General features: G+C 34.9%; 3 protein-coding genes across 3 annotated transcripts in view; 1 reads left to right on the forward strand and 2 right to left on the reverse strand.

Annotated features, from left to right (window-relative positions):
- LOC127857996 (uncharacterized) overlaps nt 1–23,413 on the reverse strand; it is a 161,048-nt gene that overhangs the window by 45,879 nt on the left and 91,756 nt on the right. The gene's annotated exons all lie outside the window — the stretch shown is intronic.
- LOC127857411 (uncharacterized) lies at nt 7,976–13,374 on the reverse strand. The gene is made up of 3 exons (XM_052393805.1): nt 13,353–13,374; nt 8,687–9,199; nt 7,976–8,625 (listed from the first exon to the last, which is right to left on the reverse strand). The coding sequence occupies exons 1-3, from the start codon at nt 13,372–13,374 to the stop codon at nt 7,976–7,978; spliced, it is 1,185 nt and encodes a 394-aa protein (XP_052249765.1).
- LOC127857412 (uncharacterized) lies at nt 21,324–22,010 on the forward strand. Its single transcript, XM_052393806.1, has 2 exons — nt 21,324–21,342; nt 21,496–22,010. Exons 1-2 carry the CDS (start codon nt 21,324–21,326, stop codon nt 22,008–22,010), a joined length of 534 nt encoding a protein of 177 aa, XP_052249766.1.

Genomic DNA, 23,413 nt, shown 5'->3' on the forward strand with positions numbered 1-23,413 from the left:
GTACAGGACCTACAGATGTTTTACAACCTATGTAGAGTCTGGTTTAACTATAGACGATGTTTTACTTATATTACTTCTTTTTGCCGATAATACGGACATATTGGGTAAAAACTTTTAAAAAGTCGAAACCCATTTTGATAATCTGCTTTTTTATTGTAACACTTAGGGCCTAAAAGTAAACACTTCAAAAACTAAAATTATGGTTTTTCGTTTAAGGGGCCGTTTACGCCAAAAAAAGGCATGGACAAACGAAAGTCATAACATCGAACCAGATAATAACTTTAATTACTTAGGTACTGTTATACATTATACAGGTAGTTTCACATTAAACCAAGATCATTTAGTAGGTAAAGCTCATAATGCTATGAATATTTTGTTTTACACGTGTAAAATGTATGATCTTAAACCTAAAATACGATGCATTTGTTGGTTCGATTCTTAAGTAAGCCTCCGAAATATGGGGTTTTACAAAGTCTTAAGAAATAGACCGTATTCATTTACAGTTCTGTAAACGAATGCTACAAGTACGACTCAACGCATAAAACCTTAAATACGTTGATGCATTTGTTGGTTCGATTCTTAACTAAGCCTCCGAAATATGGGGTTTTACAAAGTCTTAAGAAATAGACCGTATTCATTTACAGTTCTGTAAACGAATGCTACAAATAAGACTCAACGCATGTGCTTATGGAGAGTTGGGTAGATACCCCCTTTACATGTTATTGTTTTCTAAGAATGTTAAAATATTGGTTTAAAATAAGATTGAGTAAGAATATTATTCTCCATACCGTGAATAATATGCATGTTGATGAGTGTCATAAAAGACACATCAATTGGGTCCCACATATTAAACAGTTGTTAAACGATTATGGTTATGAATATGTTTAATAACCTTAGCTTTGTGTGTGTTACTTCTTTAATATGCCAGTTTAGAAATATACTTATCCTGTATTAGACATGTTAAGAGTTCTAAACTTGCAATAGTATACAAATCTTATTTGGATTTGTTACCAAGGAATGTGCGTATTCATTTTGTTAAGTTATGAATTTCTGAACACCAATGGACCATTCAAGCCGGAGGTATGCCCGCAATAATATTCCTGGCAATGAAAGATACCGTGTGTGTTGCAATAATAGAGATATTGAGGATGAGTTTCGTTTCGTTTGTATGTTATAGTGTTTTACTACAAAAATACCTTAAAAGATATGTAAATGATCATCTGTTTTTAAGTATCAACAATTACTGATAATTGAAAAAAATGAGCTTATATCAAACAAGCATTTTTAATTCTCAATTCATTGATCAATAATACCATACAACCGGTATAACTTACAAATTGTTCTGTCATTATATGTTTAGAATGTTTAATATATGCATTTTCTTCATTTGTATTTATTTTCATTTGTATTTTACTTAAATGTATTGAAAACGTGAAATAGTTACTTTTATACTGTTTGTATTAAGACGATGTACTTATGAATAAGTCTAAATAAAATGTCTGTTATGTTCTGTTCCGTTCTAAACACAAAGGAAGACATGTTTAGTTTCCCTGTAGCGTAGTATATAGAAGTACGCATGTCCTATATGCGTCAATTGTTTTACAGTCCTTGCGCAATGTTTTCAACGGACATTTAAACTGAAAAACGAATAATACCGGTACTATCAAACCTAACAACACAAAACTATCGACTTTCATATTAAGACTGCTTTAACGTCTTACGCAATAAACTCTACTTTGCGAAACCTGAATATGTACAAGTCAATGAATTGCCAAGTATTGCACAACACTGAGTTAAACGATACACTTTAAGATATAATACTAACATAAATTAAACGATACTTTAACACATCTTTACATTGAGTAAAATTCGTCATGAAACATAGGGAGTCTTACACACTGTTACTAGTTCAGATATAAATGTAAAACACTCGACTAAAATTTACATTTCAAATAATATTAGTTATTATAAAATAAATTATATTCATTACATATGATTGAAATCGGTTGATAAAAGGTTTCATAAAGAGACATTGATTGCATCCTCAACTGTGCGCTTTGAACTGAATCCAACAAGAAATGATTATTTTCTTGCTCGTTTCATATTATTTAAACGTTTTTCCCTTGTGGGATGGCTTTTTAATGTGAACTCGAAAAAACTTTTGCAATAAAGGTTGTTATATTGAAATAATTAATTACCCAAACTGTTTTCATTCTGGGTAATTGTAAGAAGTTTATACTTATCCCGCTTCTGTTATAATGAATTTAAAAAAGTTTTAGTGACGTAAGGCATTACCTTAGAATGAAAAGGTCGCTTATAATATGATATTTTAATGGAAGTTGTTTAGCTGGGGCTTCATAAATGACGTTGTTTAAGTTTATATAGTGACCAATGCTGGGAAATTCAGTCTTGTGTTAAAAAAATTACATTTTGACTTTTTGGCTAGTTTGGATTCTCTAAACATTGTAGTTCACAAAAATGATATAGAATTTTTATTTATCACATTCAAATCTAATTTTATGACCTTTTAAAGTGACCAACCCTACATTTTACCGTCACTAAAAGTTATCATTTAATACAAAAACAACAACGAAAACATTAAAAAAACCAAGCACATTGTTTTATTAAAACAATAATCTTTCCTTTAGTCAAATACATAATTATAGTGCAATAAACTGACAACAGCATTATGGACATTTAAAATGTTCCATTAGTGTTGCTATGGTAACCGATCTACATGTTAATAATCACCAAAGCACACAATCACACCTTTTATAAATATATGAATTGTATTTTCAATAAAGCGTATGTTTAAAGGCAAACAACATTAATTGCATTGTTTTGTAACTAGTTAAACAATAACAATCAATAATTTTTGTATTCCATGAACAATTTCCTTTTTTATTCAGTTACATGTGTATAGAAGTATAATGGAACCTCAAACACAACAGAATGGAAAAAAACAGCATTGAAAAGTGTTGGTTAAAAGTACACTTGGATACTAAATGTTTCAGTAAATGAAATAATCATTATTTATCATTTTTCTGATATATAAACATAGACAAAATAAACAATAACTTAAACATAAACATTGTTTGTTTTTGTTACTATGGAAACAATGTAGCAAACAAACACAAATATAGGATTTTCATTGTAAAACATAAATAAATACAATATTCACACTGATTTTTTTCCAGTTTTTCGGAAAGGCAGTCTGTGTCCATAAGGTGAAAACAATTGCATGGTAACATGGAAAAAATGATTTTTGTTATGTTAATATGAAATATAAAAAACTTGAAAACAAGCTTATGCAATTAGAACAACAAACGTTTGTATTGACCATTTCAAAAGCTGTATCAACTGACACATTTAACACTCGCATACATGTTTTTGCTTTCCTTAGGAATAAAGGACTTTTGCACTGTTTGGGAGAAAATATATCACCCAATACTTTGGCCAAAATAAACCCTGATACATGATGTATGTAATTGTTGTGGCATGATCAGAGAAGATCAGATGCGCATCTTAATGCATCTTCTTTTTTGGGGGGCACAGTCTGTATTTTGTCGCTCACCAGTAGCTCGTTTCGGACATGTCAAGTTTTTGGTTCATCTGTGCGACAGAATTCACGAATGTTTTCAAATAAATACCACTGTCAGATGGTCCAGATCAAGCCCTTTCGCAAATATTTCTTATGGCAGGTTGTCACAACTCACATTAACATTCACTTTCGAGACCTTCCTGAGAGTAATTTTGACTACTGGTGAGTCCCTAAATTCCCTGCACTCCACAACACCGGGATGCTCCGCTGACAAACGGAATTGATGAAATTTGGTGACATTCTTTATGGGGTGAAATAATGTCGAAAGGTAATCCTTCCTGTCTTAGAACACAACATGATTGGAAGTGTCCCCCACAAGCTGCGGGGTGTTGTGGCCCGTCCTTAACGATAAACCCGCAGACGCAGCGACATCAGACAACATTTCTATATTGAAGTTTCTGTATCAAGATTACCATTTAATTAAGAAGCAATTGCAAAATATAGTTTTCCTATTATCAAATTATTATTTTGTTGTTGTTGATGTAATAGAAAACTACAAAGTTTGAAGGATGATTTTGCATGGGATTTTGTTTGCCATATCAAGAATTTCATACCAATAAAACAGCTGAAACTACTAAACTAAATATTTATTTTCCTGTTACAAGACAAGTACCTACAAACTATTTTAATTGATTTATGTTTTATTATTTTTATATTTTATTACATGGCAGAACTATACAACTGGATAGACCTATGGAAATGCAAACAAGGTTTATCAAGAAGGATCATGCAAGTCACATACACCATACTGTGATAAGGAATTTACCTCCACTTTGACTTCCAGATGCCAAAGTGCCAATCTGGTGTAAACTTTGTATGTCTTATCAACATCAAGCTAAGTGATTATTCTGTGTAAACCTGAAATGTTAAAAAATATATTTTTAAAGGTCAGGCTACAATTTAGAATATGTATTTTGTAGTATTTGACTGACTTAAAAATAGTTTGACTCATTTCAATATATTATTTTAAGAGATTTTTCCTTTTGGGATTGATACCAGAGTAATTTTTTTTTTACATTTTCACTACATATCAACACGCTTTACCATTTCGCAATTGCATTACTGCAAACAAATATTTTTAACAACAGGTCAGCTAAATTAATTTCTCAACATTAAAAAAAGCTATCAGAAACACAATAACTAAGGGCATGTTATTACCTACAAGAACTCTCCACAGAAGGTACCAGATGACTATGTTGTTTTTATTTTGACCGCAACAGTTGTCACGCTGAAAGTGAGCATGCTGTTCGCCAAGACTGTTTGTGTTGAGGTAGTGGTGAACCTGGCTGACCACAGCATTTGCACCTTTACCATGTGACGGGCCTTCGTCTGCAAGGTAAAACACCTGCTTTCCTGTGAAACAGAAGACTAATAAATATACCGTAATATCTTACTAGAGATACCCAAATAGTTATTTTTTCCAATTAATTAATAGGTGTTTTGAAACATTTAGATAATGCATGGTTATTGTCTTATCATAAAAGATTGATATTAGACGAGAATGATATCCTCCAGACCACACACGCACACAAACACGCACACACACACACAACAATAAAAAGTAAATAATCAATGGGTAGTTGATTACATTAATAGACTGATTCAATTTGTGGATAGCAATGAAATAAATTAATTCAAATACCAGATCCTTCACAGCTGATTCCATACACCTCATACTTCCTAGGGGTCTTGAAAAATAACTCCCCAACCTGTAGAATATCAAATTATTGGTTATTTATCTACATAACACTTTTTTATAATAATAATTATTAATTAAATTTGCGCTTAAACATTTCTAAAAAGTCAACCTTAAATTTGTTTTGTTTATCAGCTTCTGTCAACACAAGTTCAGACTTTTCAATAAACACAGTATCTGATGTTTTTTTGACAGCTTCTACATCAATATCAATATCAGTCTCATCATGGTTTGACTCAAGGTCACTTTCATAATCACCTTAGGATGCTGGACGTTTCGTGCCACTACCAGTTGGTGCCACTGATATTTGTGTAGAAGGGCATTGGACGTTTCGTCCCACTGATAATATATAGGCGGATAGGTGTGAATAATACCGTATAGGTGTGAAATCAAACTTTCACACCTTTAAAGGGATCTTTTCACACTTTGGTAAATTGACAAAATTGAAAAAAGTTGTTTCAGATTTGCAAATTTTCGTTTTAGTTATGATATTTGTGAGGAAACAGTAATACTGAACATTTACCATGGTCTAATATAGCCATTATATGCATCTTTTGACGATTTTAAAACCTAAAAATTATAAAGCGTTGCAACGCGAAACGATTGAATAATTTAGAGAGTTCTGTTTTTGTTGTTAAATTTTGTGAAACTACGAAGATTGCTTATATAAGGTATAAAATACTTCACGTATATGTACTCGGCGGAATAGCTCAGTAGGCTAGAGCGATTTTACTGCAGGACTCTGGCAGGACTCCAGGGGTCACTGGTTCGAAACCTGGTACGGGCAATGTTCTTTTCCTTTTTTTAATTTTATTCTTGATTTTTTACTGGAGCTTTTACGATCCAATGTTTACATTTATCGATATAAAGCATTTAATGAATAAGTTAAAAAATGCCAAAATCTGTGAAAAGGCCCCTTTAATTGTAACATTTGTTCAATGGGAAAACAACATTGTTTTATTTCAAGATTGTTTAAGAGACAATTGAAATGCTTCATATACAGTAATACATTAACAATACATATGATAAATATATTAAAACATCAGAAGTGAATGCATACATACATTTTAAACAAAAAAAATGGCAGAGATTACATAAATATATACAAACATTTGCAATAAATTGACATTAACAACATCAGAAGTGAATGCATGTATACATTTTAACAATATTTAGATTGATTACATAAATATATTCAAACATTGTTTTAATACACATATACACAAGTGCACAAAAATAGAAACACAAATACAACAGCATACTATCCTATCATACACATACACAAAGCATATATATACACCCCAATATCGTTCACACCTATACGGCATTATTCACACCTATCCGCCTAAATATTATCAGTGGGACGAAACGTCTACCCCTTTTCAACACAAATATCAGTGGCACGAACTGGTAGTGGCACGAAACGTCCATAAACCATCACCTAACACATCAAACAAATCTTGGGAAGCGGGGTGAGAAGTTTCAAAATAAAGTTAATTTACATTCGATAAATCATTTAAATTTAAAAACGAAGTATCCTGGTCTTGTGAAATTTTCATATGGAATAGTGTTGGTGTTAAGAAATTGAGACATTATAATTTATATTTTAAAGTCAAATTTAAATCTACCACCATTTCATGCGAACAATTCAGTTGCTATCGTACAGTTTACTTCCGGGTCAAACTTGCGAGTCGCGAAAATTAATCACAAAGCCAAAATACACATATATCTTTCACTTACCTTTTTTAAGCATGTGGAAATATCATTTCCGAACCTTCTTCGATTGAAGACATCCAACAGTACACGATGTCACTTTGATTTACAGCGTTTAATAGCCATTGAAAATGAACACTACGAGACAGGTTGTGCTACCTGTAAACTGCTCAAACAAAACTGTGTCATTCAAGGGGCATAATTTGAAATAAATAAACGGATTACAAACCACCAATTGTGCCAGTGTTTAAAGGACATATTCATGATATATTGTGGATATTTTCAAAGCATGACATAAACTATGAGCCGAAAAATTGTATAAAAAAAGACAAAATATAAGCGCATTTTCGTACAAGATTTTTATCTCGCGATTTCCCGACATAAACGTCAGCGTACACAAGACTGATTTTCGCTGACGACGTCACAATTATTATTATTATTTTTATACTCTTTTTTTTCACTTTTCAGCGATTTAACGTACATACAATATATATATATATATATATATATATATATATATATATATATATATATATATAAATGAAGAATAAATAAATAAATATATATATATATATATATATATATATATATATATATATATTTCAAATGATAGGTTATCATCCCGTTATTTTTCGTGGTAGACGCGCTTTTCCAACATGCTACTATTGAAAAGCCCCTTATTACTCGTGTAATAAACTAATCATTTTGCAACAATTTATTTTGTAGAAAAGCAGATGTACTCGTGTAATTCGATATTATAGATAAATGCAAAAAGAGAGCTTTCAGAAATGATCCATTGTAATATATGTTTCTCTTTTTTTACAAATACATGCACAGCATTCAAACAGTCGTCATCATAACACGTGAACATTGTGCAACTCTTGAATAATCACATTTTTCAAAACAAGAAGTAAAACTATCGTTAAAACTCCAGTGCCATTTCCTTACACAACAATACCAAAATATTAAAGCTTTTTCATCAACGACCTCCGCTTCCTCCCCCACCATCCCCCACCACCTGCGCCACCACTTCCGCCACCGTTGGGATTACCGTCTTTCCCATCCTTTCCGTCGCTACCCAAGAAGCCACCTTTTCCTCCCTTTCCGCCCTTGCCTCCATCTGCACCACCTCCGCCACCTCCTCCGCCGCCTCCGAACCAATGGGTCGCATCCTTGCCATTCTCACCGTTCTCACCATGGTCACCTCCCTTTCCACCGGAACCGCCGCCTTTGCCGCCTCCGCCACCACCACCACCACCACCGCCGCCGCCGTTTTTCATCAACGACCTACGCTTCCTTCCCCACCATCCCCCGCCACCTGCGCCACCACTTCCGCCAGCGTTGGGACTACCGTCTTCCCCATCCTTTCCGTCGCGACCCAACAAGCCACCTTTTCCTCCCTTTCCGCCCTTCCCCCCATTTGCACCACCTCCACCACCTCCTCCGCCGCCTCCGAACCAATGGGTCGCATCCTTGCCATTCTCACCGTTTTCATTATGGTCACCTCCCTTTCCACCGGAACCGCCGCCTTTGCCGCCTCCTCCCCAACCACCACCACCACCGCCGCCGTTTTCTATCAACGACCTCCGCTTCCTCCCCCGCCATCCCTCACCACCTGCGCCACCACTTCCGCCAGCGTTGGGACTACCGTCTTCCCCATCCTTTCCGTCGCTGACCTAACAAGCCACCTTTTCCTCCCTTTCCGCCCTCGCCTCCATCTGCACCACCTCTGCTGCCTCCTCTGCCATGTCCGAATATATGGGTCGCATCCTTGCCATTCTCACCGTTCTCACTATGGTCACCTCCCTTTACAACGGAACCGCCGCCTTTGCCGCCTCCGCCACCATCGCCGCTGCCGTTTTTCATCAACGACATCCGCTTCCTCCCCCACAATCCTCCACCACCTGCGCCACCACTTCCGCCACCGTTGGGACTACCGTCTTCCCCATCCTTCCCGTCGCGACCCAACAAGCCACCTTGTCCTCCTTTTCCGCCCTTGCCTCCATCTGCACCACCTCCGCCGCCTCCTCCACCGCCTCCAAATATTTGGGTCGCATCGTTGCCTTTCTCACCGTTCTCACCATGGTCACCTCCCTTTCCACCGGAACCGCCGCCTTTGCCGCCTCCGCCACCACCACCACCGCCGCCGCCGTTTTTTCCACCTCTTCCGCCTTGACCTTCCTTATTACCTATAGTTGAAACATGCAGTGCCTTGTTTTCTTTCCGGAATATAAAATCTTCTCAACAAATCGCAAACATACCGATGTAAACTTCATTTTGTTATAATTGTACTGCAGTTTCTGCTTCGGTGAATTATGCATAAGTATTCAACCAGGAATTGTATAAGTACATTAACGTGTTTTAACTGTCATGCAAAAACAAAGAGAAATTTTGATTTTAGAGGATGCTCATTTTTTATTATAGTACTATATCGGGCTGTATGCACCGTATCAATACTGGCGCGTTGCAAAGTTTTACATCAGGGGAATAACGTGAGAAAACGTTGTAGATAGCGATCGTATACACGTAATATATCACATTGGGAACATATTATTTAAGAGACGTAAGTTTTATACTAGCGTCTATTAAAATATGATGATATGTAAGGTCTTCATTGAAAAATGGGTATAAGTTATTGAATTTTTTATTTATTTTATTTGATACAAATCGCGCATACAGAACTTTATATCATATGGAACTATTATTTTAGGTTAGAATTTTGTATATAATAATGTGTAGAAGAACTTCATTGAACAAGTCGGTGTCTACGGTCATACTGACAAAAAGACGGACAAACGTCCATGTTGATTCCAGTATATCCTTTTTAATTTTTAGCATGTTTATAGTTACAAATATGTTTTATAAGAATTTCTAATAAATGTATTTATGTTGCGCATATGACGGACTTCAACATGACTCAAAACTATACGTATAACAACACGTATTTAACATTATTTAAAAAAGATACTTAACAACATTTTCTAATAAAATAACATTGCTGGAGAAGTTTACAGATATGTGCTGTTACAGCTATTTCTAAGTACAAGACCGCCGCTATTTCAATATAGATTAATATTAACAAAAAAGAATATACAATTTAAATTATCAATTTGTAATTATGGGTTTATAATTAAATGTAATTGTTGTTTTGGCTTGAACAAACTGAACAAATCAAATTGATTTACATGGCAAAGCAAATAGTGATTAATGCATTAATGCATTACAAAATTCGTTAAAATGCAACTAAAATTTTACCTTGAGCTGAAAGACATATTGAGGAACATAGCAACAAGAACACCACAATGACCAGACACCTCATCTTCCCGTAGAATTGCTGCTAAAATGAGTGAATATTCGAGGTTACTTGTGACAAACTCAATTTTTAAAATTATGTTTCATAAAACAAATAGTTTTCTAATTTTGTAACACATTAGTTGCATTATAGATATTCCAGAGTTAGTTTTAGCAACATCCTTTGCAATGAACTAGCAAGCTAAGATTTTAATTACGAGGACAATGCAAATAAGGCAACTTACTACCAAGTTGTATATCTCTTAACTCGATCTGCAATCCGACAATATACGTAGATGAAGTTAGACGCTTATATAGTGGCACTACGTGCACAAATAAACACTGGGAATAACCGCTTTCTGAATGACGAATAACACTAACATAAAATTAGCATAAAGGCGATATTTCGTAAACACGGATTTTTTTTGTTTATGACTTTGGTTAAATTGCCATGTTTAGTTGTTCGCTTGCGCGTTGCAAGTCGGTCTGCTCTTAACTACGTTAAGAACGATAACCACCGCATCTGCCTGTGCACACTGAAAAGCCTGTTTATACTTCACCACTGGTACACTCCAGACAGTGACTGTTTGTAAGTAATCAATAGTGTTTGACAGCTTGTGCGACGTCATTGTCATTGAAATCTGCACATATTGACTGCGTTCATGGAAAAAGGGGCTCAATGCATGTCAAATAAGTGGTGTCCCAGATTAGCTTGAGCACAATGATTAGCAGTGCACACAAGCTAATCAAGGACGACACTTTTTGATTTTATGGTGATTTTCGTTTAAAAAGAATCTCTGGTACTGGGATGACAATTAATGCATATTCATTATAAGTGCCGTGTTTTCCCAAAATGAAGCTTCAATTATCGTTGATATTAATAATTTGAAAAAAAGTGATTATAACTTCAAAGTAACCTCGCTGACGAGGTAAATAAACAAAATCGCTTTTAGATCAATTAGATAACCAATGAGTTTTATTTTTTTACATTGTGGCATTTTTAGTAAACGTCTAAAATGGACCTTTTCACAGTTTGTCATTGAATGCTTAGAATTGATAAATGTTAACATTGGATCTTAAAAGCTCCATTAATAAACAAACAAGAATATTATTAAAGAAACAAAAAAGTAACCCTTAACTGAGTTCGAACCAATGACACGTGCAATAAAAGTTTATCGTTAAGACCACTCGGCCATCCGTGCTCATACAATTAGAGATGTATTTTATACTTTATATAAGCAATCCTCGTAGTAAGAAAAAATATAACGACAACAACAAAACTCTTCAAAATATTAAATCGTTTAATTTTGTCAGTTTACCAAAACGTGAAAAGGTCCCTTTTATGTCTTAAGACTGGAAAATTTAATGATTTCAATACACTGTCAGATCTAACATAATGAATAATTTACAGGTTTAGTGGTTGCCTGGTAGCCTGGGGCCAGTAGATTTAAGCTCAGGAAACTCAATTACAAAAGTTGGTTACAGTTGGGCTAAACAGCAGGGCAACTAGCCTTTTCAAAGCTTTAAACAACTCAACGCAATTAAACATAGAATACAAATTGGCGACCGTGGATCAATAAGGTCTAGGAAATGATTCAATATCGGCTCACAACAAGACATGATGCATTAAAAGTATGTCATGTCGGCAATATTGTTGCTCAATAATTGAAAGAAAATTAATAAAGTATTAGGCACAAATAACAAATCATGCACATGATTCTAGGCTTGTTATTCTTTAGTTAGGCAACCGAAATTCTAAACATGGTTGCCAGTGCAGCAACCAATTGCGAAAAAATTACATATTGTTGTTATTTTGTCTAAGTTATCTCTTTAACATAAATATGAGGATAAAAAGTGCACACACATATCGACTTGTGCTTTAAGACACACTTTTTATAAATGTGAATGGGTTGTGCTCATTTCAAACTTGCGATATTAAAATCTTTAACATAATTTTGAAACTTCAGGTGCGTGTAAGATTATGGAATAGCGAACAACTTCAGTGCCTTCAGCGCTTTGATTGTTTCATTGTAGGCAATGGTGTAGCCACATTCGAATCAGCAATGGTTTCAAAGTTTATTGGCAATGCGGCATTCTGCCCTTTGGTAGGTCCATATATACAACAGACATATGACCAACACAGAAATAATATAATAATAAAAATTAAAGATGAGAAAATATAACAATCATAACAAACAAATAATATACGTGCCTTATAAATACTATCATGTTTGTAAGCATTATAACATTATGAACATTATAAAGCATTAGCACGCGGAACGATTGTATAATTTTTAAAGGTCTGTTGTTATCGTTTTTTGTGACATAACGATGCTTGCTTTTATAACGTATACGTATACTTCGCATAGTGTTAAGGCAGCACGGATGGTTGAGTGGTTTCAGCGCTTAACTTTTAATTTTACTTTAGTTCTATACTGACACTCTATAGTTCTGATGTCTATATTTATCAATTTAAAGTTTTTAATTGCAAACTTCAAAACATGCCAAAAGTCCCTCTAAAGAAGGTCATATTATAGAATAGTTAAAAGAAATAAATGTGCGATTTTTCTCCTATATAACCAATGAGAAACACAGTGTTCATTAAAGAACTTAGTAGTAGCAACCTGTATATGCGAAGTCCGCATTTTTGCTCGACGTTGTTAAACACATTTGATAATGAAGTTGCCAATATCAATAACAGTAATTTGCTTAATTTTGAAAAAACATCGGTAATCTGTTTTCGTAGTATTTTGCATTGATTGATGTCATTTTGCAGGATTTTAAATAAACGCATAAAGAGGATTTCAAAATCTCAATATATTTAAATAATAGTTCCAAAAGTGAAGTAATAAGAAAGTGATGCTTGTTTCTAACTAAAATGTCAGCCGACGAATGACATATAAGGATATTTTGTTAAGATGCCAAAAGTGCATTTTGTAATACGATCGTTTTTTTACAGCTGTTAAGAAAATTAACATTACGCAATTGAACTTGGTTTTCGTGTCATCACGTCTGAAACTACATGTGATTCATAATTATATACATACTTACCTGGTCGTAAACATCTATACATGATTAAATATCATAATTATTATCATAATTATAATTATTTATCTTTTGCAAACTATATAATTCTGAACAAATTTCTGGATTATAAAACGAGAAAACAGTAGTAAGAAGGGAAACGTCGAAAAAAAGGTTGGCTTTAAAATTCCATTCATTATTTTTTGATACACTTATGGGAGAACGATTGCAACTGAATTACTAGTCATCTGCCCAATTTTTGACTTTATATAACATTATTACTGAGAATTAAAGTAACATCAAGACTAAAAAACAACGGATAAATTGTAAATATTTTGTATCACAATGTTAACCGATTAAACATCAGTTTTCTTTATAGCAATAGCCAACATTTCAACGCTAGATGTGGTATGGTAACCTAGATTTAACGGGATACAAAATGATCATTTTTAGTTGTTCGCATGCGAAGAACTAAGTCTAAGAGCAAGTTTTGCAAGTCGGTCTACGCTAAGAATGATAACCACCGCAAGTTACCCTCAACTGGGCTCGAACCACTTACACCTGGAATAAAAGTCTTTCGGTTAGACCACTCGGCCATCCGTGCTTATACGATTAGAGATGTATTTTATACTTTATATAAGCAATCCTCGTAGTATGAAAAATATAACGACAACAACAAAACTCTCCAAATTATTAAATCGTTTGATTTTGTCAATTTACTTAAACGTGAAAAGGTCCCTTTAATGCCTTCAGACTTGCAAATTGAATGAGTTCAATACACTGTCAGATCTTACATCATGAATAACCTACAGGTTTAGTGGTTGCCTGTTAGCCTGGGGCCAGTAGATTTAAGTCCAGGAAACTCAATTACAAAAGTTGGTTACAGTTGGGCTAAACAGCAGGGCAACTAGCTTTTTCAAAACTTGAAACAACTAAATCCAATTAAGCAAAGAATACATATTGGCGACTGTGGATTAATTAGGCCTCGGAAATTAATTCAATTTCTGCTTGCAACTAGACATGATGCATTAAAAGTATGTCATGTCGGCAAAATTGTTGCTCAATAATTTAAAGAAAATAAATAAAGTATTAGATACAATAAACACAACATGTACATGATGTACAAAGGCTTGTTATTCTTAAGCAAGGCAACAGAAATTCTTAACATGGTTGCCAGTGCAGCAATAGATTGCGAAAAAAAAGAGACATATTGTTGTTATTTTGTCTAAGTTATCTCTATAACACAGATATGAGGATAAAAAGTGCACCCTCATCTCGACCTGTGCTTTAAGACACACTCTATATAAAATTGAAAGTGGAGTTGTTCATTTCAAACTTGCGATATAAAAAGCTACAACATAATTTTGAAAACTGAGTTGTGTTTAAGATTATGCAATAGCGAACAACTTCAGTGCCTTCAGCGCTTTGATATATAATGTTATATTTGACCGTCCGAGTATTAAACCTTTAACACAACAAATTTTTCTGATTATTAAACTTATTAAAACTCCAAAGTATGTATATCATGTTCAAATACCCGTTATGATATAAAAATGAAGCTTGAACTCTGGTATATATTGTTGGGACGCATTTGCAATGGCATGTTTTAATATTATGTATTTGTCTATTGTTGAAGATCGTGTACCTTTAACACGTTGCACTGGAGGGCTTTTGCGCGTGATACTTCCTTTATGTTAATACTTTCAATATTTATAAGAACCCTTGCGAACACCTCATAACTTGACATTGTACTTTTTATATCTGATAAGGCCTTGGAAAATCCCGGTATGTTGCAATCGATAACCTGCATAACTTGTTTTTGTATATGATAAAATAGGTTTGCAAATACTTCCTTTGATTTTTGGTTTTGCTGTTTTTAATTTTTTTGTGCAATGGAATGGTTTTTGTGGATATTGGCAATGTCAATTATTTTCAATGAATAACTTAAGTCGGGCTGACTTAGCTGATATGTTATAAACTACTTTCTTATTTAAAACTTCAGTGTGTAACACACATGCCTGATATATATGTGTTATTCCAATTTTGGGAACTGGATACCGATCGTTCAGCTAATACTAGATTTACACACTCTTAAATAAAGAAAACAAGCTTAATGTTTACAGCACGCAGCGGTTACATGTTATGAAACTGCAACCAAATCGCATTTTACCACCCACTTAAAAAATACAAAAAATTATGTCAAGGCCGAAATTTCATTGTGGAAACTTAAGCATGGCCTACGTGCATGTTAGCTCCGAAACATGACAGTGTGCCATTAGTTTTCAAACAAACAGTTGAATACGTATTGTATCTTTGCAATCTGCTACAAGACCTCGATTCGACCCCAGCTGGAGCATGCAGCATCACGCACACCAGGACCAACATCGACAAACTTGAGAAAGAGCAAACAAGAGCCGCTCGATTCTGCACAGGGTACTTCAAACAAGCAAGCAGCGTCGCTGCCATGATAAAACGGCTTGACTGGGACACACTTGAAGCCCGTTGCTTGCAGCACTCCAAAGCCATCATGATGCTCAGGATAGTAAACAACCTAGTAGACATCCAATCCCAGCACATCCATCTGGGACATATTATTTTTATCTTGGTTTTTAGCCGTTTAGCATGCGTTTCCTGTTACGCATGTACATAGTCACAATTGTTTGACGATGCTCCAAAAGAGCCCAGCACACTACCCGGAAGAAGAAGAAGAGCGCACGGGAATCGCGGTCTGATAAAATCAATACCTCAGCCAATCCTGCTTTACATTAATATATGTTGCATACCAGCAGGCTAAATATAGTTTCTTAATTGCCCATTACAACAGGAAGATAATAATCGTATGTGTAGAATTTCCAACGACTAACAAAGAGCGAATTAACAATTAAGGACAAACAGTTGCATGCCATGGTGGTCTGATGTGTCATTATACAAGGATATTTAATACGTATTTCTTCCGATCATATTATTTCCCTGCCAATGTAAATTTTTTGCAGTATCCATTGTATTATACATCAAGCCTTTTCAGAAAACTATTTGTATGATCAAGAATATCGATTATTCATGAACAACAGGCTTTACATTGTCGTTGAAGGGGCCGTCCAACAGACTGGAAAATTGACAAAATTAAAAAAAAGTTATTTCAGATTCGCAAATTTTCGTTTTTGTTATGATATTTTTGATAAAATAGTAATACTTGCCATTTATCATGCTCCTAAATATCCATTATATGCATCTTTTGACGATTTGAAAACCTGAAAATTATAAAGCGTCGTGTGACGCGAAAATATTGAACAATATGGAAAGTTCTGTTGTTGTATTTATATTTGGGAAATTACGAGGATTGCTTATATAGGTAAAAAAATACATCCGCTATTAGCATGAGCATGGATGGTCTAGGCGGGAGACTTTTTACTCAAGGACTCCATGGGTCAGTGGTTCGAGCCCTGTTGAGGGTTACTTTTTTCCCTTTTTTTAAATTGTATTTTTTTTTTTACTGGAGTTTTGTTTAGGTCAAATGTTTAAATTTATCAATATAAAGCATTTAATGACATGCTTCAATACATGCCAAAATCTCTTGGACCGCCCCTTTAAGGTCTTGTACCCTGTTACTTGTAAACGCCTTTGCGTCATAGTGTGTTTTTCAGTAGCTATGTGAATCACATTATATACATTTTAACTTATATATACAACCATTGCACTTAAGTAGGTCATGGTTGTATTCATTGCTGAATATTTGCTTGGAGAGGCGCGATTATGTCAATTGATTATTTCAGTATATAATAGTATCAAGGTGATCATTTTCGTCGTCATTTTAAAGCTTTCAGATAATGCGACCATTTTTAGGGTGGCAGTTAGAGCAGGTATAAATGCCAAATTTGTTAATGCATATTTTGCCCAAAATCATGATTTAGGTTTACCACTGAAAATTTCACGTATCATTGCCTTCGATACGTATATGTAAGGCAAACGTATAATGGTGTTAAGACTTCAACCTTTTGGTAAGTCATGACACGTAAGAAATTTTGTAGGAATAAGGTAATGACTGTGTTTATTTTCTTAACGTAATGTTCAACACATAAATATGCGGGGTACAGAATTCGCTTTATTCGAATGCCGATATTCTCTTGTGGTCTTTATTTAACACAGTCCATGTGAAGAAAAGCTACTTATTTTTAACCAGAACAATCGTTTAAATAGAAGCCTATTATGCTTGTTCGTTGTACATGTACACGTCAGTTCTAATCTTCAGCGGTCCACTTCTCCAACTATGTTCGTGATATTGAACATAATCAGCAGCATCAGCTGCATCAGCATCAGCAGCAACATCATCATCATCACAATCATCGTCGTAGTTGTCGACGTCGTCGTCATCATCATCATCATTTTTATATGATATTTCACGTTTCCGAGATATATGTGGTTCCATTAGCTGAAATACAATAATGTTGTGCGAACAGCAGTATTTGGCATACGTACGTGTTTTTTTAGTTTTTCGCAAGCGTTAAGGTTAAGAGCAAGTTTTGCAAGTCAGTCTGCTCTTAACTACGCTAAGAACGATACCCACCGCATCTGCCTGTGCACACTGTGTGAGTAGCCTTTTTATACTTCACCACTGTTACACTGTAGACAGCTAATATAAAAAATAACTGTATATCAAGGGATAGATTAAAAAGCAGACTTATTCACGAACTTGAAAAAAAAGGATTTTGCTCTATACGCATGCGAACACTGATTGAAACGTTCTTGCTTGAGTGTAATGAACTAACTTGACTTGATTGTTTTCCTCGCTTAGGGCAGGTTATTACATTATGATTTTGTGACATTAAACTAGTGTTTGCATATTGGACATTCATGGTGACGATGCATTTTGAAACACATTAATCTGTCGGTTTTCCAGAGGTGATTTTTATTAAACGGGTATGAAAATTCTGTCAATGTCGCACCTTCTACATACCAATGCCCTTGAAAGAAAGAAAATAAATTTGAGCTACTTGGGGAATCGTCAAAAGTTCACTGAAGACGACAAAACACAACATGTTTATTAAATTGTATTTGATAATAATATTGCTTTGCTATACTTAAGCATACATTTTTAGAGAACAAAGCATAACATTATAGATGCTTGTAAAATGAATATCAGCTGAATATTAAAGTCTATCGGCCACGCCAACCGCCTCCGCCACCACCGCCACCACCGCCACCATTACCGCCACCACCACCGCCGCCGCCACCACCACCTCCACCACCACCACCGCCGCCGCCGCCACCTCCGCCGCCGCCACCACCGCCACCACCGCTACCACCACCGCCGCCACCACCACCTCCGCCCCATATTTTACGGATGGCACGAACGTCGCTACTGCCGTCTGGAAAATTTATTATATTTACTTCTAGTCTCATAACTTGTTATTTATATAGGATCATGGTTAGACTAAGTAAAGCACAACATTGAGGTAAACGCTACATACGAGATTATATGATTTTGTAAAATATTTATAAATTTATATAAAATGTGTAAAAACTTATTATACATATATTTCAATAAAAATTAGAATACAAGTTAAGAAGTACATGTGTCAAAAGATGTGAAATAAACCAGATATTTAATTCTGAATTGAAAATGTATGTACAATTGAATTCGCCAGCATGTATATCATTCATGTGCGATGTGAACCTAAATTTAGTTTTATGGATCATTTTAATTTCCTGCAACGATATCAATTTATACGACACACTGACACTAACTCCGAACCTAATACAAAGACGACTGCTTCGGTTGTTGTAAGAAAATATGTGCGAAATATCTTCATCACAATCGGCTCGGGGTGCTTATTTGTCTTTGCCGCATTTTATTAAATTCGTCTTCAATGTATAATTGTTCTTGCCTATTCTGTGTTATTGTAACATATTTTTATCAATATATTATAATTTTACACATATACTAATCGTAAAATCTCCCGGTAAAGATATTATAATACATGAAAAAAACTCTAAACTACTTAATGATTTCTTTGTATTACTATTATTATTTAATAGATGAGAAAACAAGAGTGTTCATAACATGCCTTCAAATAAAAAGAAATTGCTTAACATTTTTTAATTGCAATTAACATTTTTATCAAATTTTGGAAAACATTTTACAAAATTTACAATTTTTCTTTGCTGCATTTTATGAAATTCGTCTTCAATGTATAATTTTTCTTGCCTATTCTGTGTTATTAAAACATATTTGTATCAATATAGTATAATTTTACACATATACAAATCGTATAATCTCCCGTTAAAGATACTATAATACATGAAAAACACTCTAAACTACTTATTGATTTCGTTTTATAACTATTATTATTTAATAGATGAGAAAACAAGAGTGTTCATTACATGCCTTCAAATAAAAATAAATTGCTAAACATTTTTAATTGCAATCAACATTTTTATCAAATTTTGGAAAACTTTTTACAAAATTTACATACCACAACACAAATCCGGAAAAGATCAGTAAATAGGAACGAGTCATTTACCTGACAGCTCTAATGAGAAGGCGGCAGCAATCGTCAACAATAGACATAATGTCAGAAGTGTTGTATACTTCATCTTTATATCTGTTATGATACGTAATGTATGATGTTACTTAAATAAAAAAAATTTCTAACACAAATTGTACATATTTTTGAAATTATAGTTCACATTTTTTACCAATGTGTATACGATTTCGCAGTCAACGGATAAACGATCAAAATATCATATTTAAAACTTTAAAGACTAACGAGTTACACTATTGATAAATAATTGATAATCCTGTATAATTATACTATTAGTAAATGGAAAACATTTGATGACTTGCATGACTTGGATTCGTATGGATGAGTCTACTTTAAATGAAACGATAGTCACAGTTTGTATGAATAAAAAATGAGCCGATTGAGCCGAGCTGATCCAGTCGATTGACAAACAATTATTAGTTGCAATCATGATAAGATCATAATTTATTTAAGAATATGGAATTGCTATTAATTTGAAAAAGATGATAATATGCGGATATCTATTTAATTATTCATATCAATAAACGAAGTGCATACCTGTGTTTCTGTCGCTTCGTCGTTATGGAGTAGAATGTTTGTATATCAGCGTTTTATTTTCAGGTCCTACTTGCCTCTTCACGAGGTCTTTGTAGCCCGATCTGATTATGGAGTAGAATTAGATTGACGTTACGTTTTATACTCCACAGAAGCGTTACGACGAAAAACGTTGTCCAATCGCAAATCGTGAGTTGCATCCTGTTTTAACTCTATAAATCACGCAATCGCATCAGATCAGCGGTAGTGTTCCGAACACGGATTTGTGGTTTGGTACTTTGAATCTTATATGACTCTAAACTTCAGACTGATAATCAATCATTTGGTGTAATTTTTTAATTAAAGCAACGCTTTAAGGTTTGCACGTTAGCTTTATTTGTATTTTTTCCTAGCCAAGTTGACGATTTCACGTAGGACTTATTATGATTTAAAATTAATTATATCAATTAATAGGATAAGTCAAATAATGTTTACATTTAGTGAGAAGTTATGTTACCAAAAGTTGAATTCTAAGTTTATTTACTTGATCAAAAATGAATGGCTAAGAAAAAGTACACGGAAGTTGAATATGAATGGTTGGTTATAACGTTTACACAATAGAAGGGGTAGTTCCTGAGAAAGGTTTTCTAGTTTTTGGAAAAGGCATCACGTTAATAATAATTTTTATCAAGTTTCGTGTTTTTCAAGTTTTAAATATATATTTACTCTTAACTCTTACCCGTGTAGGAATGTTGCATACTGGTTTGATCTTTCAAGCGATGTTTAGTGATATTAATTTGAAAATAATTCATAAAAACATATTATTAATGTTAAAGTACGTTTAACGTTCTTTGTTTTTATTCCTTAAGTTGATTGTTCTTACAGATATACAGATATCAAGATGAAGCTTGCAATCATTCTTACAATATTGTTATTGATGAAAATGGGCGCTGCCTACCATGGTAAATGACACGTTTCGTTTGCTTATACAAATGTATACACATTAAAAACCAAACCACATATAAATTTATTACTGCTCGGAAATATGTAATAAAGATTACCTTAATCGAGTGTATTATTGTATTGATTGGACAAGTATGGAAGAAACATTTCAGGCGGCCATGGTGGTCGAGGCGGAGGTGGTGGTTTAGACGGCGAGCCTGGTGGAAGAGTCAGTATTAACGGCGGCGGCAGAGGCGGCCGTGGTGGTCGAAGGGGCGGCGGTGGTTTCGACGGCGAGCCCGGTGGAAGCGGCAGTATCTACGGCGGCGGCAGTGGCGGCCGTGGTGGTCGAGGCGGCGGCTTTGGCTTAGATAGCGAGCCCGGTGGAAGCGGCAGTATTTACGGCGGCGGTAATGGCGGACGTGGTGGTGGAGGCGGCGGAGGTGGTGTAGATGGTGAGCCTGGTGGAAGCGGCAGTATTTACGGCGGCGGCAGTGGCGGACGTGGTGGTGGAGGCGGCGTTGGTGGTTTAGACGGCGCGCCCGGTGGAAGTGGCAGTATTTACGGCGGTGGCAAAGGGGGAGCCGGCGGCCGTGGCGGCGGTGGCGGCGGCGATGGCGGCGGCGGAGGTGGGGGTGGTGGTGGCGGCGGTGGCGGCGGTGGTGGTGGCAGTGTCTACATCGTTTAACGAAAAACGGATACGCAAAGCGTATCTGTGATATAAGCAATAACATGTCAAAATTACCTAGCAAATATCGCGGATGTTCTTTTGCATTTTGTGTATCTGTATGTATCTCCATGTATTTAGGCTTAAAAGTGAACAACGGTGTTATTAAAATAAATATATGTCAGTTTCTTTTAAAATTGCTCAAGTGAACTGTGTATACGTTATGATGGAACATTTCTTCTTCTACTTTTTGTCTCAGAACTTGTAAATAAAGTTGTTCATAACTATTTTTATGTTATTTTTAAAGAATAAGGTGTATATTCAATGTCAAGATCACGATTCCGAATAGCTCTACAGCAACATTTAATGTTTCTGTCGTAAACTTAAAATTATTAAACGTCACACAAATTTAAAAGCTTGCTTAAGCATAGCATTTCAAATTTACTTTTTACCAGTCATTGCAATAATGATATTGAATATCTTAACATACTTACGTGACCAATTTTTTGTGGTGGGGGGTTACGGTTGGCTAAACTTAACAAAGAGGCAGTGTTGGTTTTTATTAAAACATTTTTTTCTAATTGACGATTCAAAAGCCGTATAAATAGTTACAATAGACACAAAATAAAATAGGCATATCATGTTTTACTAGAATTACTATGATTGATGCGTAGTTTTATATCTATAAATAGCCCTTTTGACATTTAAAAATAATTTTAAGGACTTAGGCTAACACCATACATTCCATTGATACCGAAAACCCGATGAAAAGGCATATGTTTTGGTATACTTATACATGACCTAGATCTGGAATCAATATGCATATATAAATATATATGTATAGTAACATATAGACTGTCAGAAATAAACCGAATCGGTGTTGATGGCGTCATTCCATATGAATAAAAACCGATAATAAATACGCATTCCACTGATTGTGTTCAAGTTGATAATCCTGTCAGTTTTTCTTACATTTACCATGGCAGCTGTTTCATATTGTCTTATATGTGTTTAGCACTTTCCGAAGACAGCAACCCGCGCTTGCATAATTATTTCATCTCTGGTTTCTTCTGTTAATACATGTCCGTTTATTATGGAATCCGGATAGGGCCAAGTTGATTGTCGCCTGGCGACCTTCGAGGTCGATGCACGACATTCAAGCGACGCACGATATTACACTTGACATTTGAAATCGACATGCGACAATCGAGATTTTAGTTTCGCATATCGCGCTGGGTTTTAGAAAAAACATATTGCAGAAAATCTTGATTGTCGACTAAATTGTCGACTATCATATCGTGCGTCGCGATGAATGTGACGTGTCGCTTTCTATTTCGACTTCAATTGTCGCATGTCGACTTCAATTGTCGTGTGTCGACCTTCGAGCTCGACACTCGACATTTGAGCGACGCACGATACGAATC

This window comes from Dreissena polymorpha, chromosome 14, assembly GCF_020536995.1.
Source record: "Dreissena polymorpha isolate Duluth1 chromosome 14, UMN_Dpol_1.0, whole genome shotgun sequence".
In the NCBI taxonomy this organism is placed as follows: domain Eukaryota; kingdom Metazoa; phylum Mollusca; class Bivalvia; order Myida; family Dreissenidae; genus Dreissena; species Dreissena polymorpha.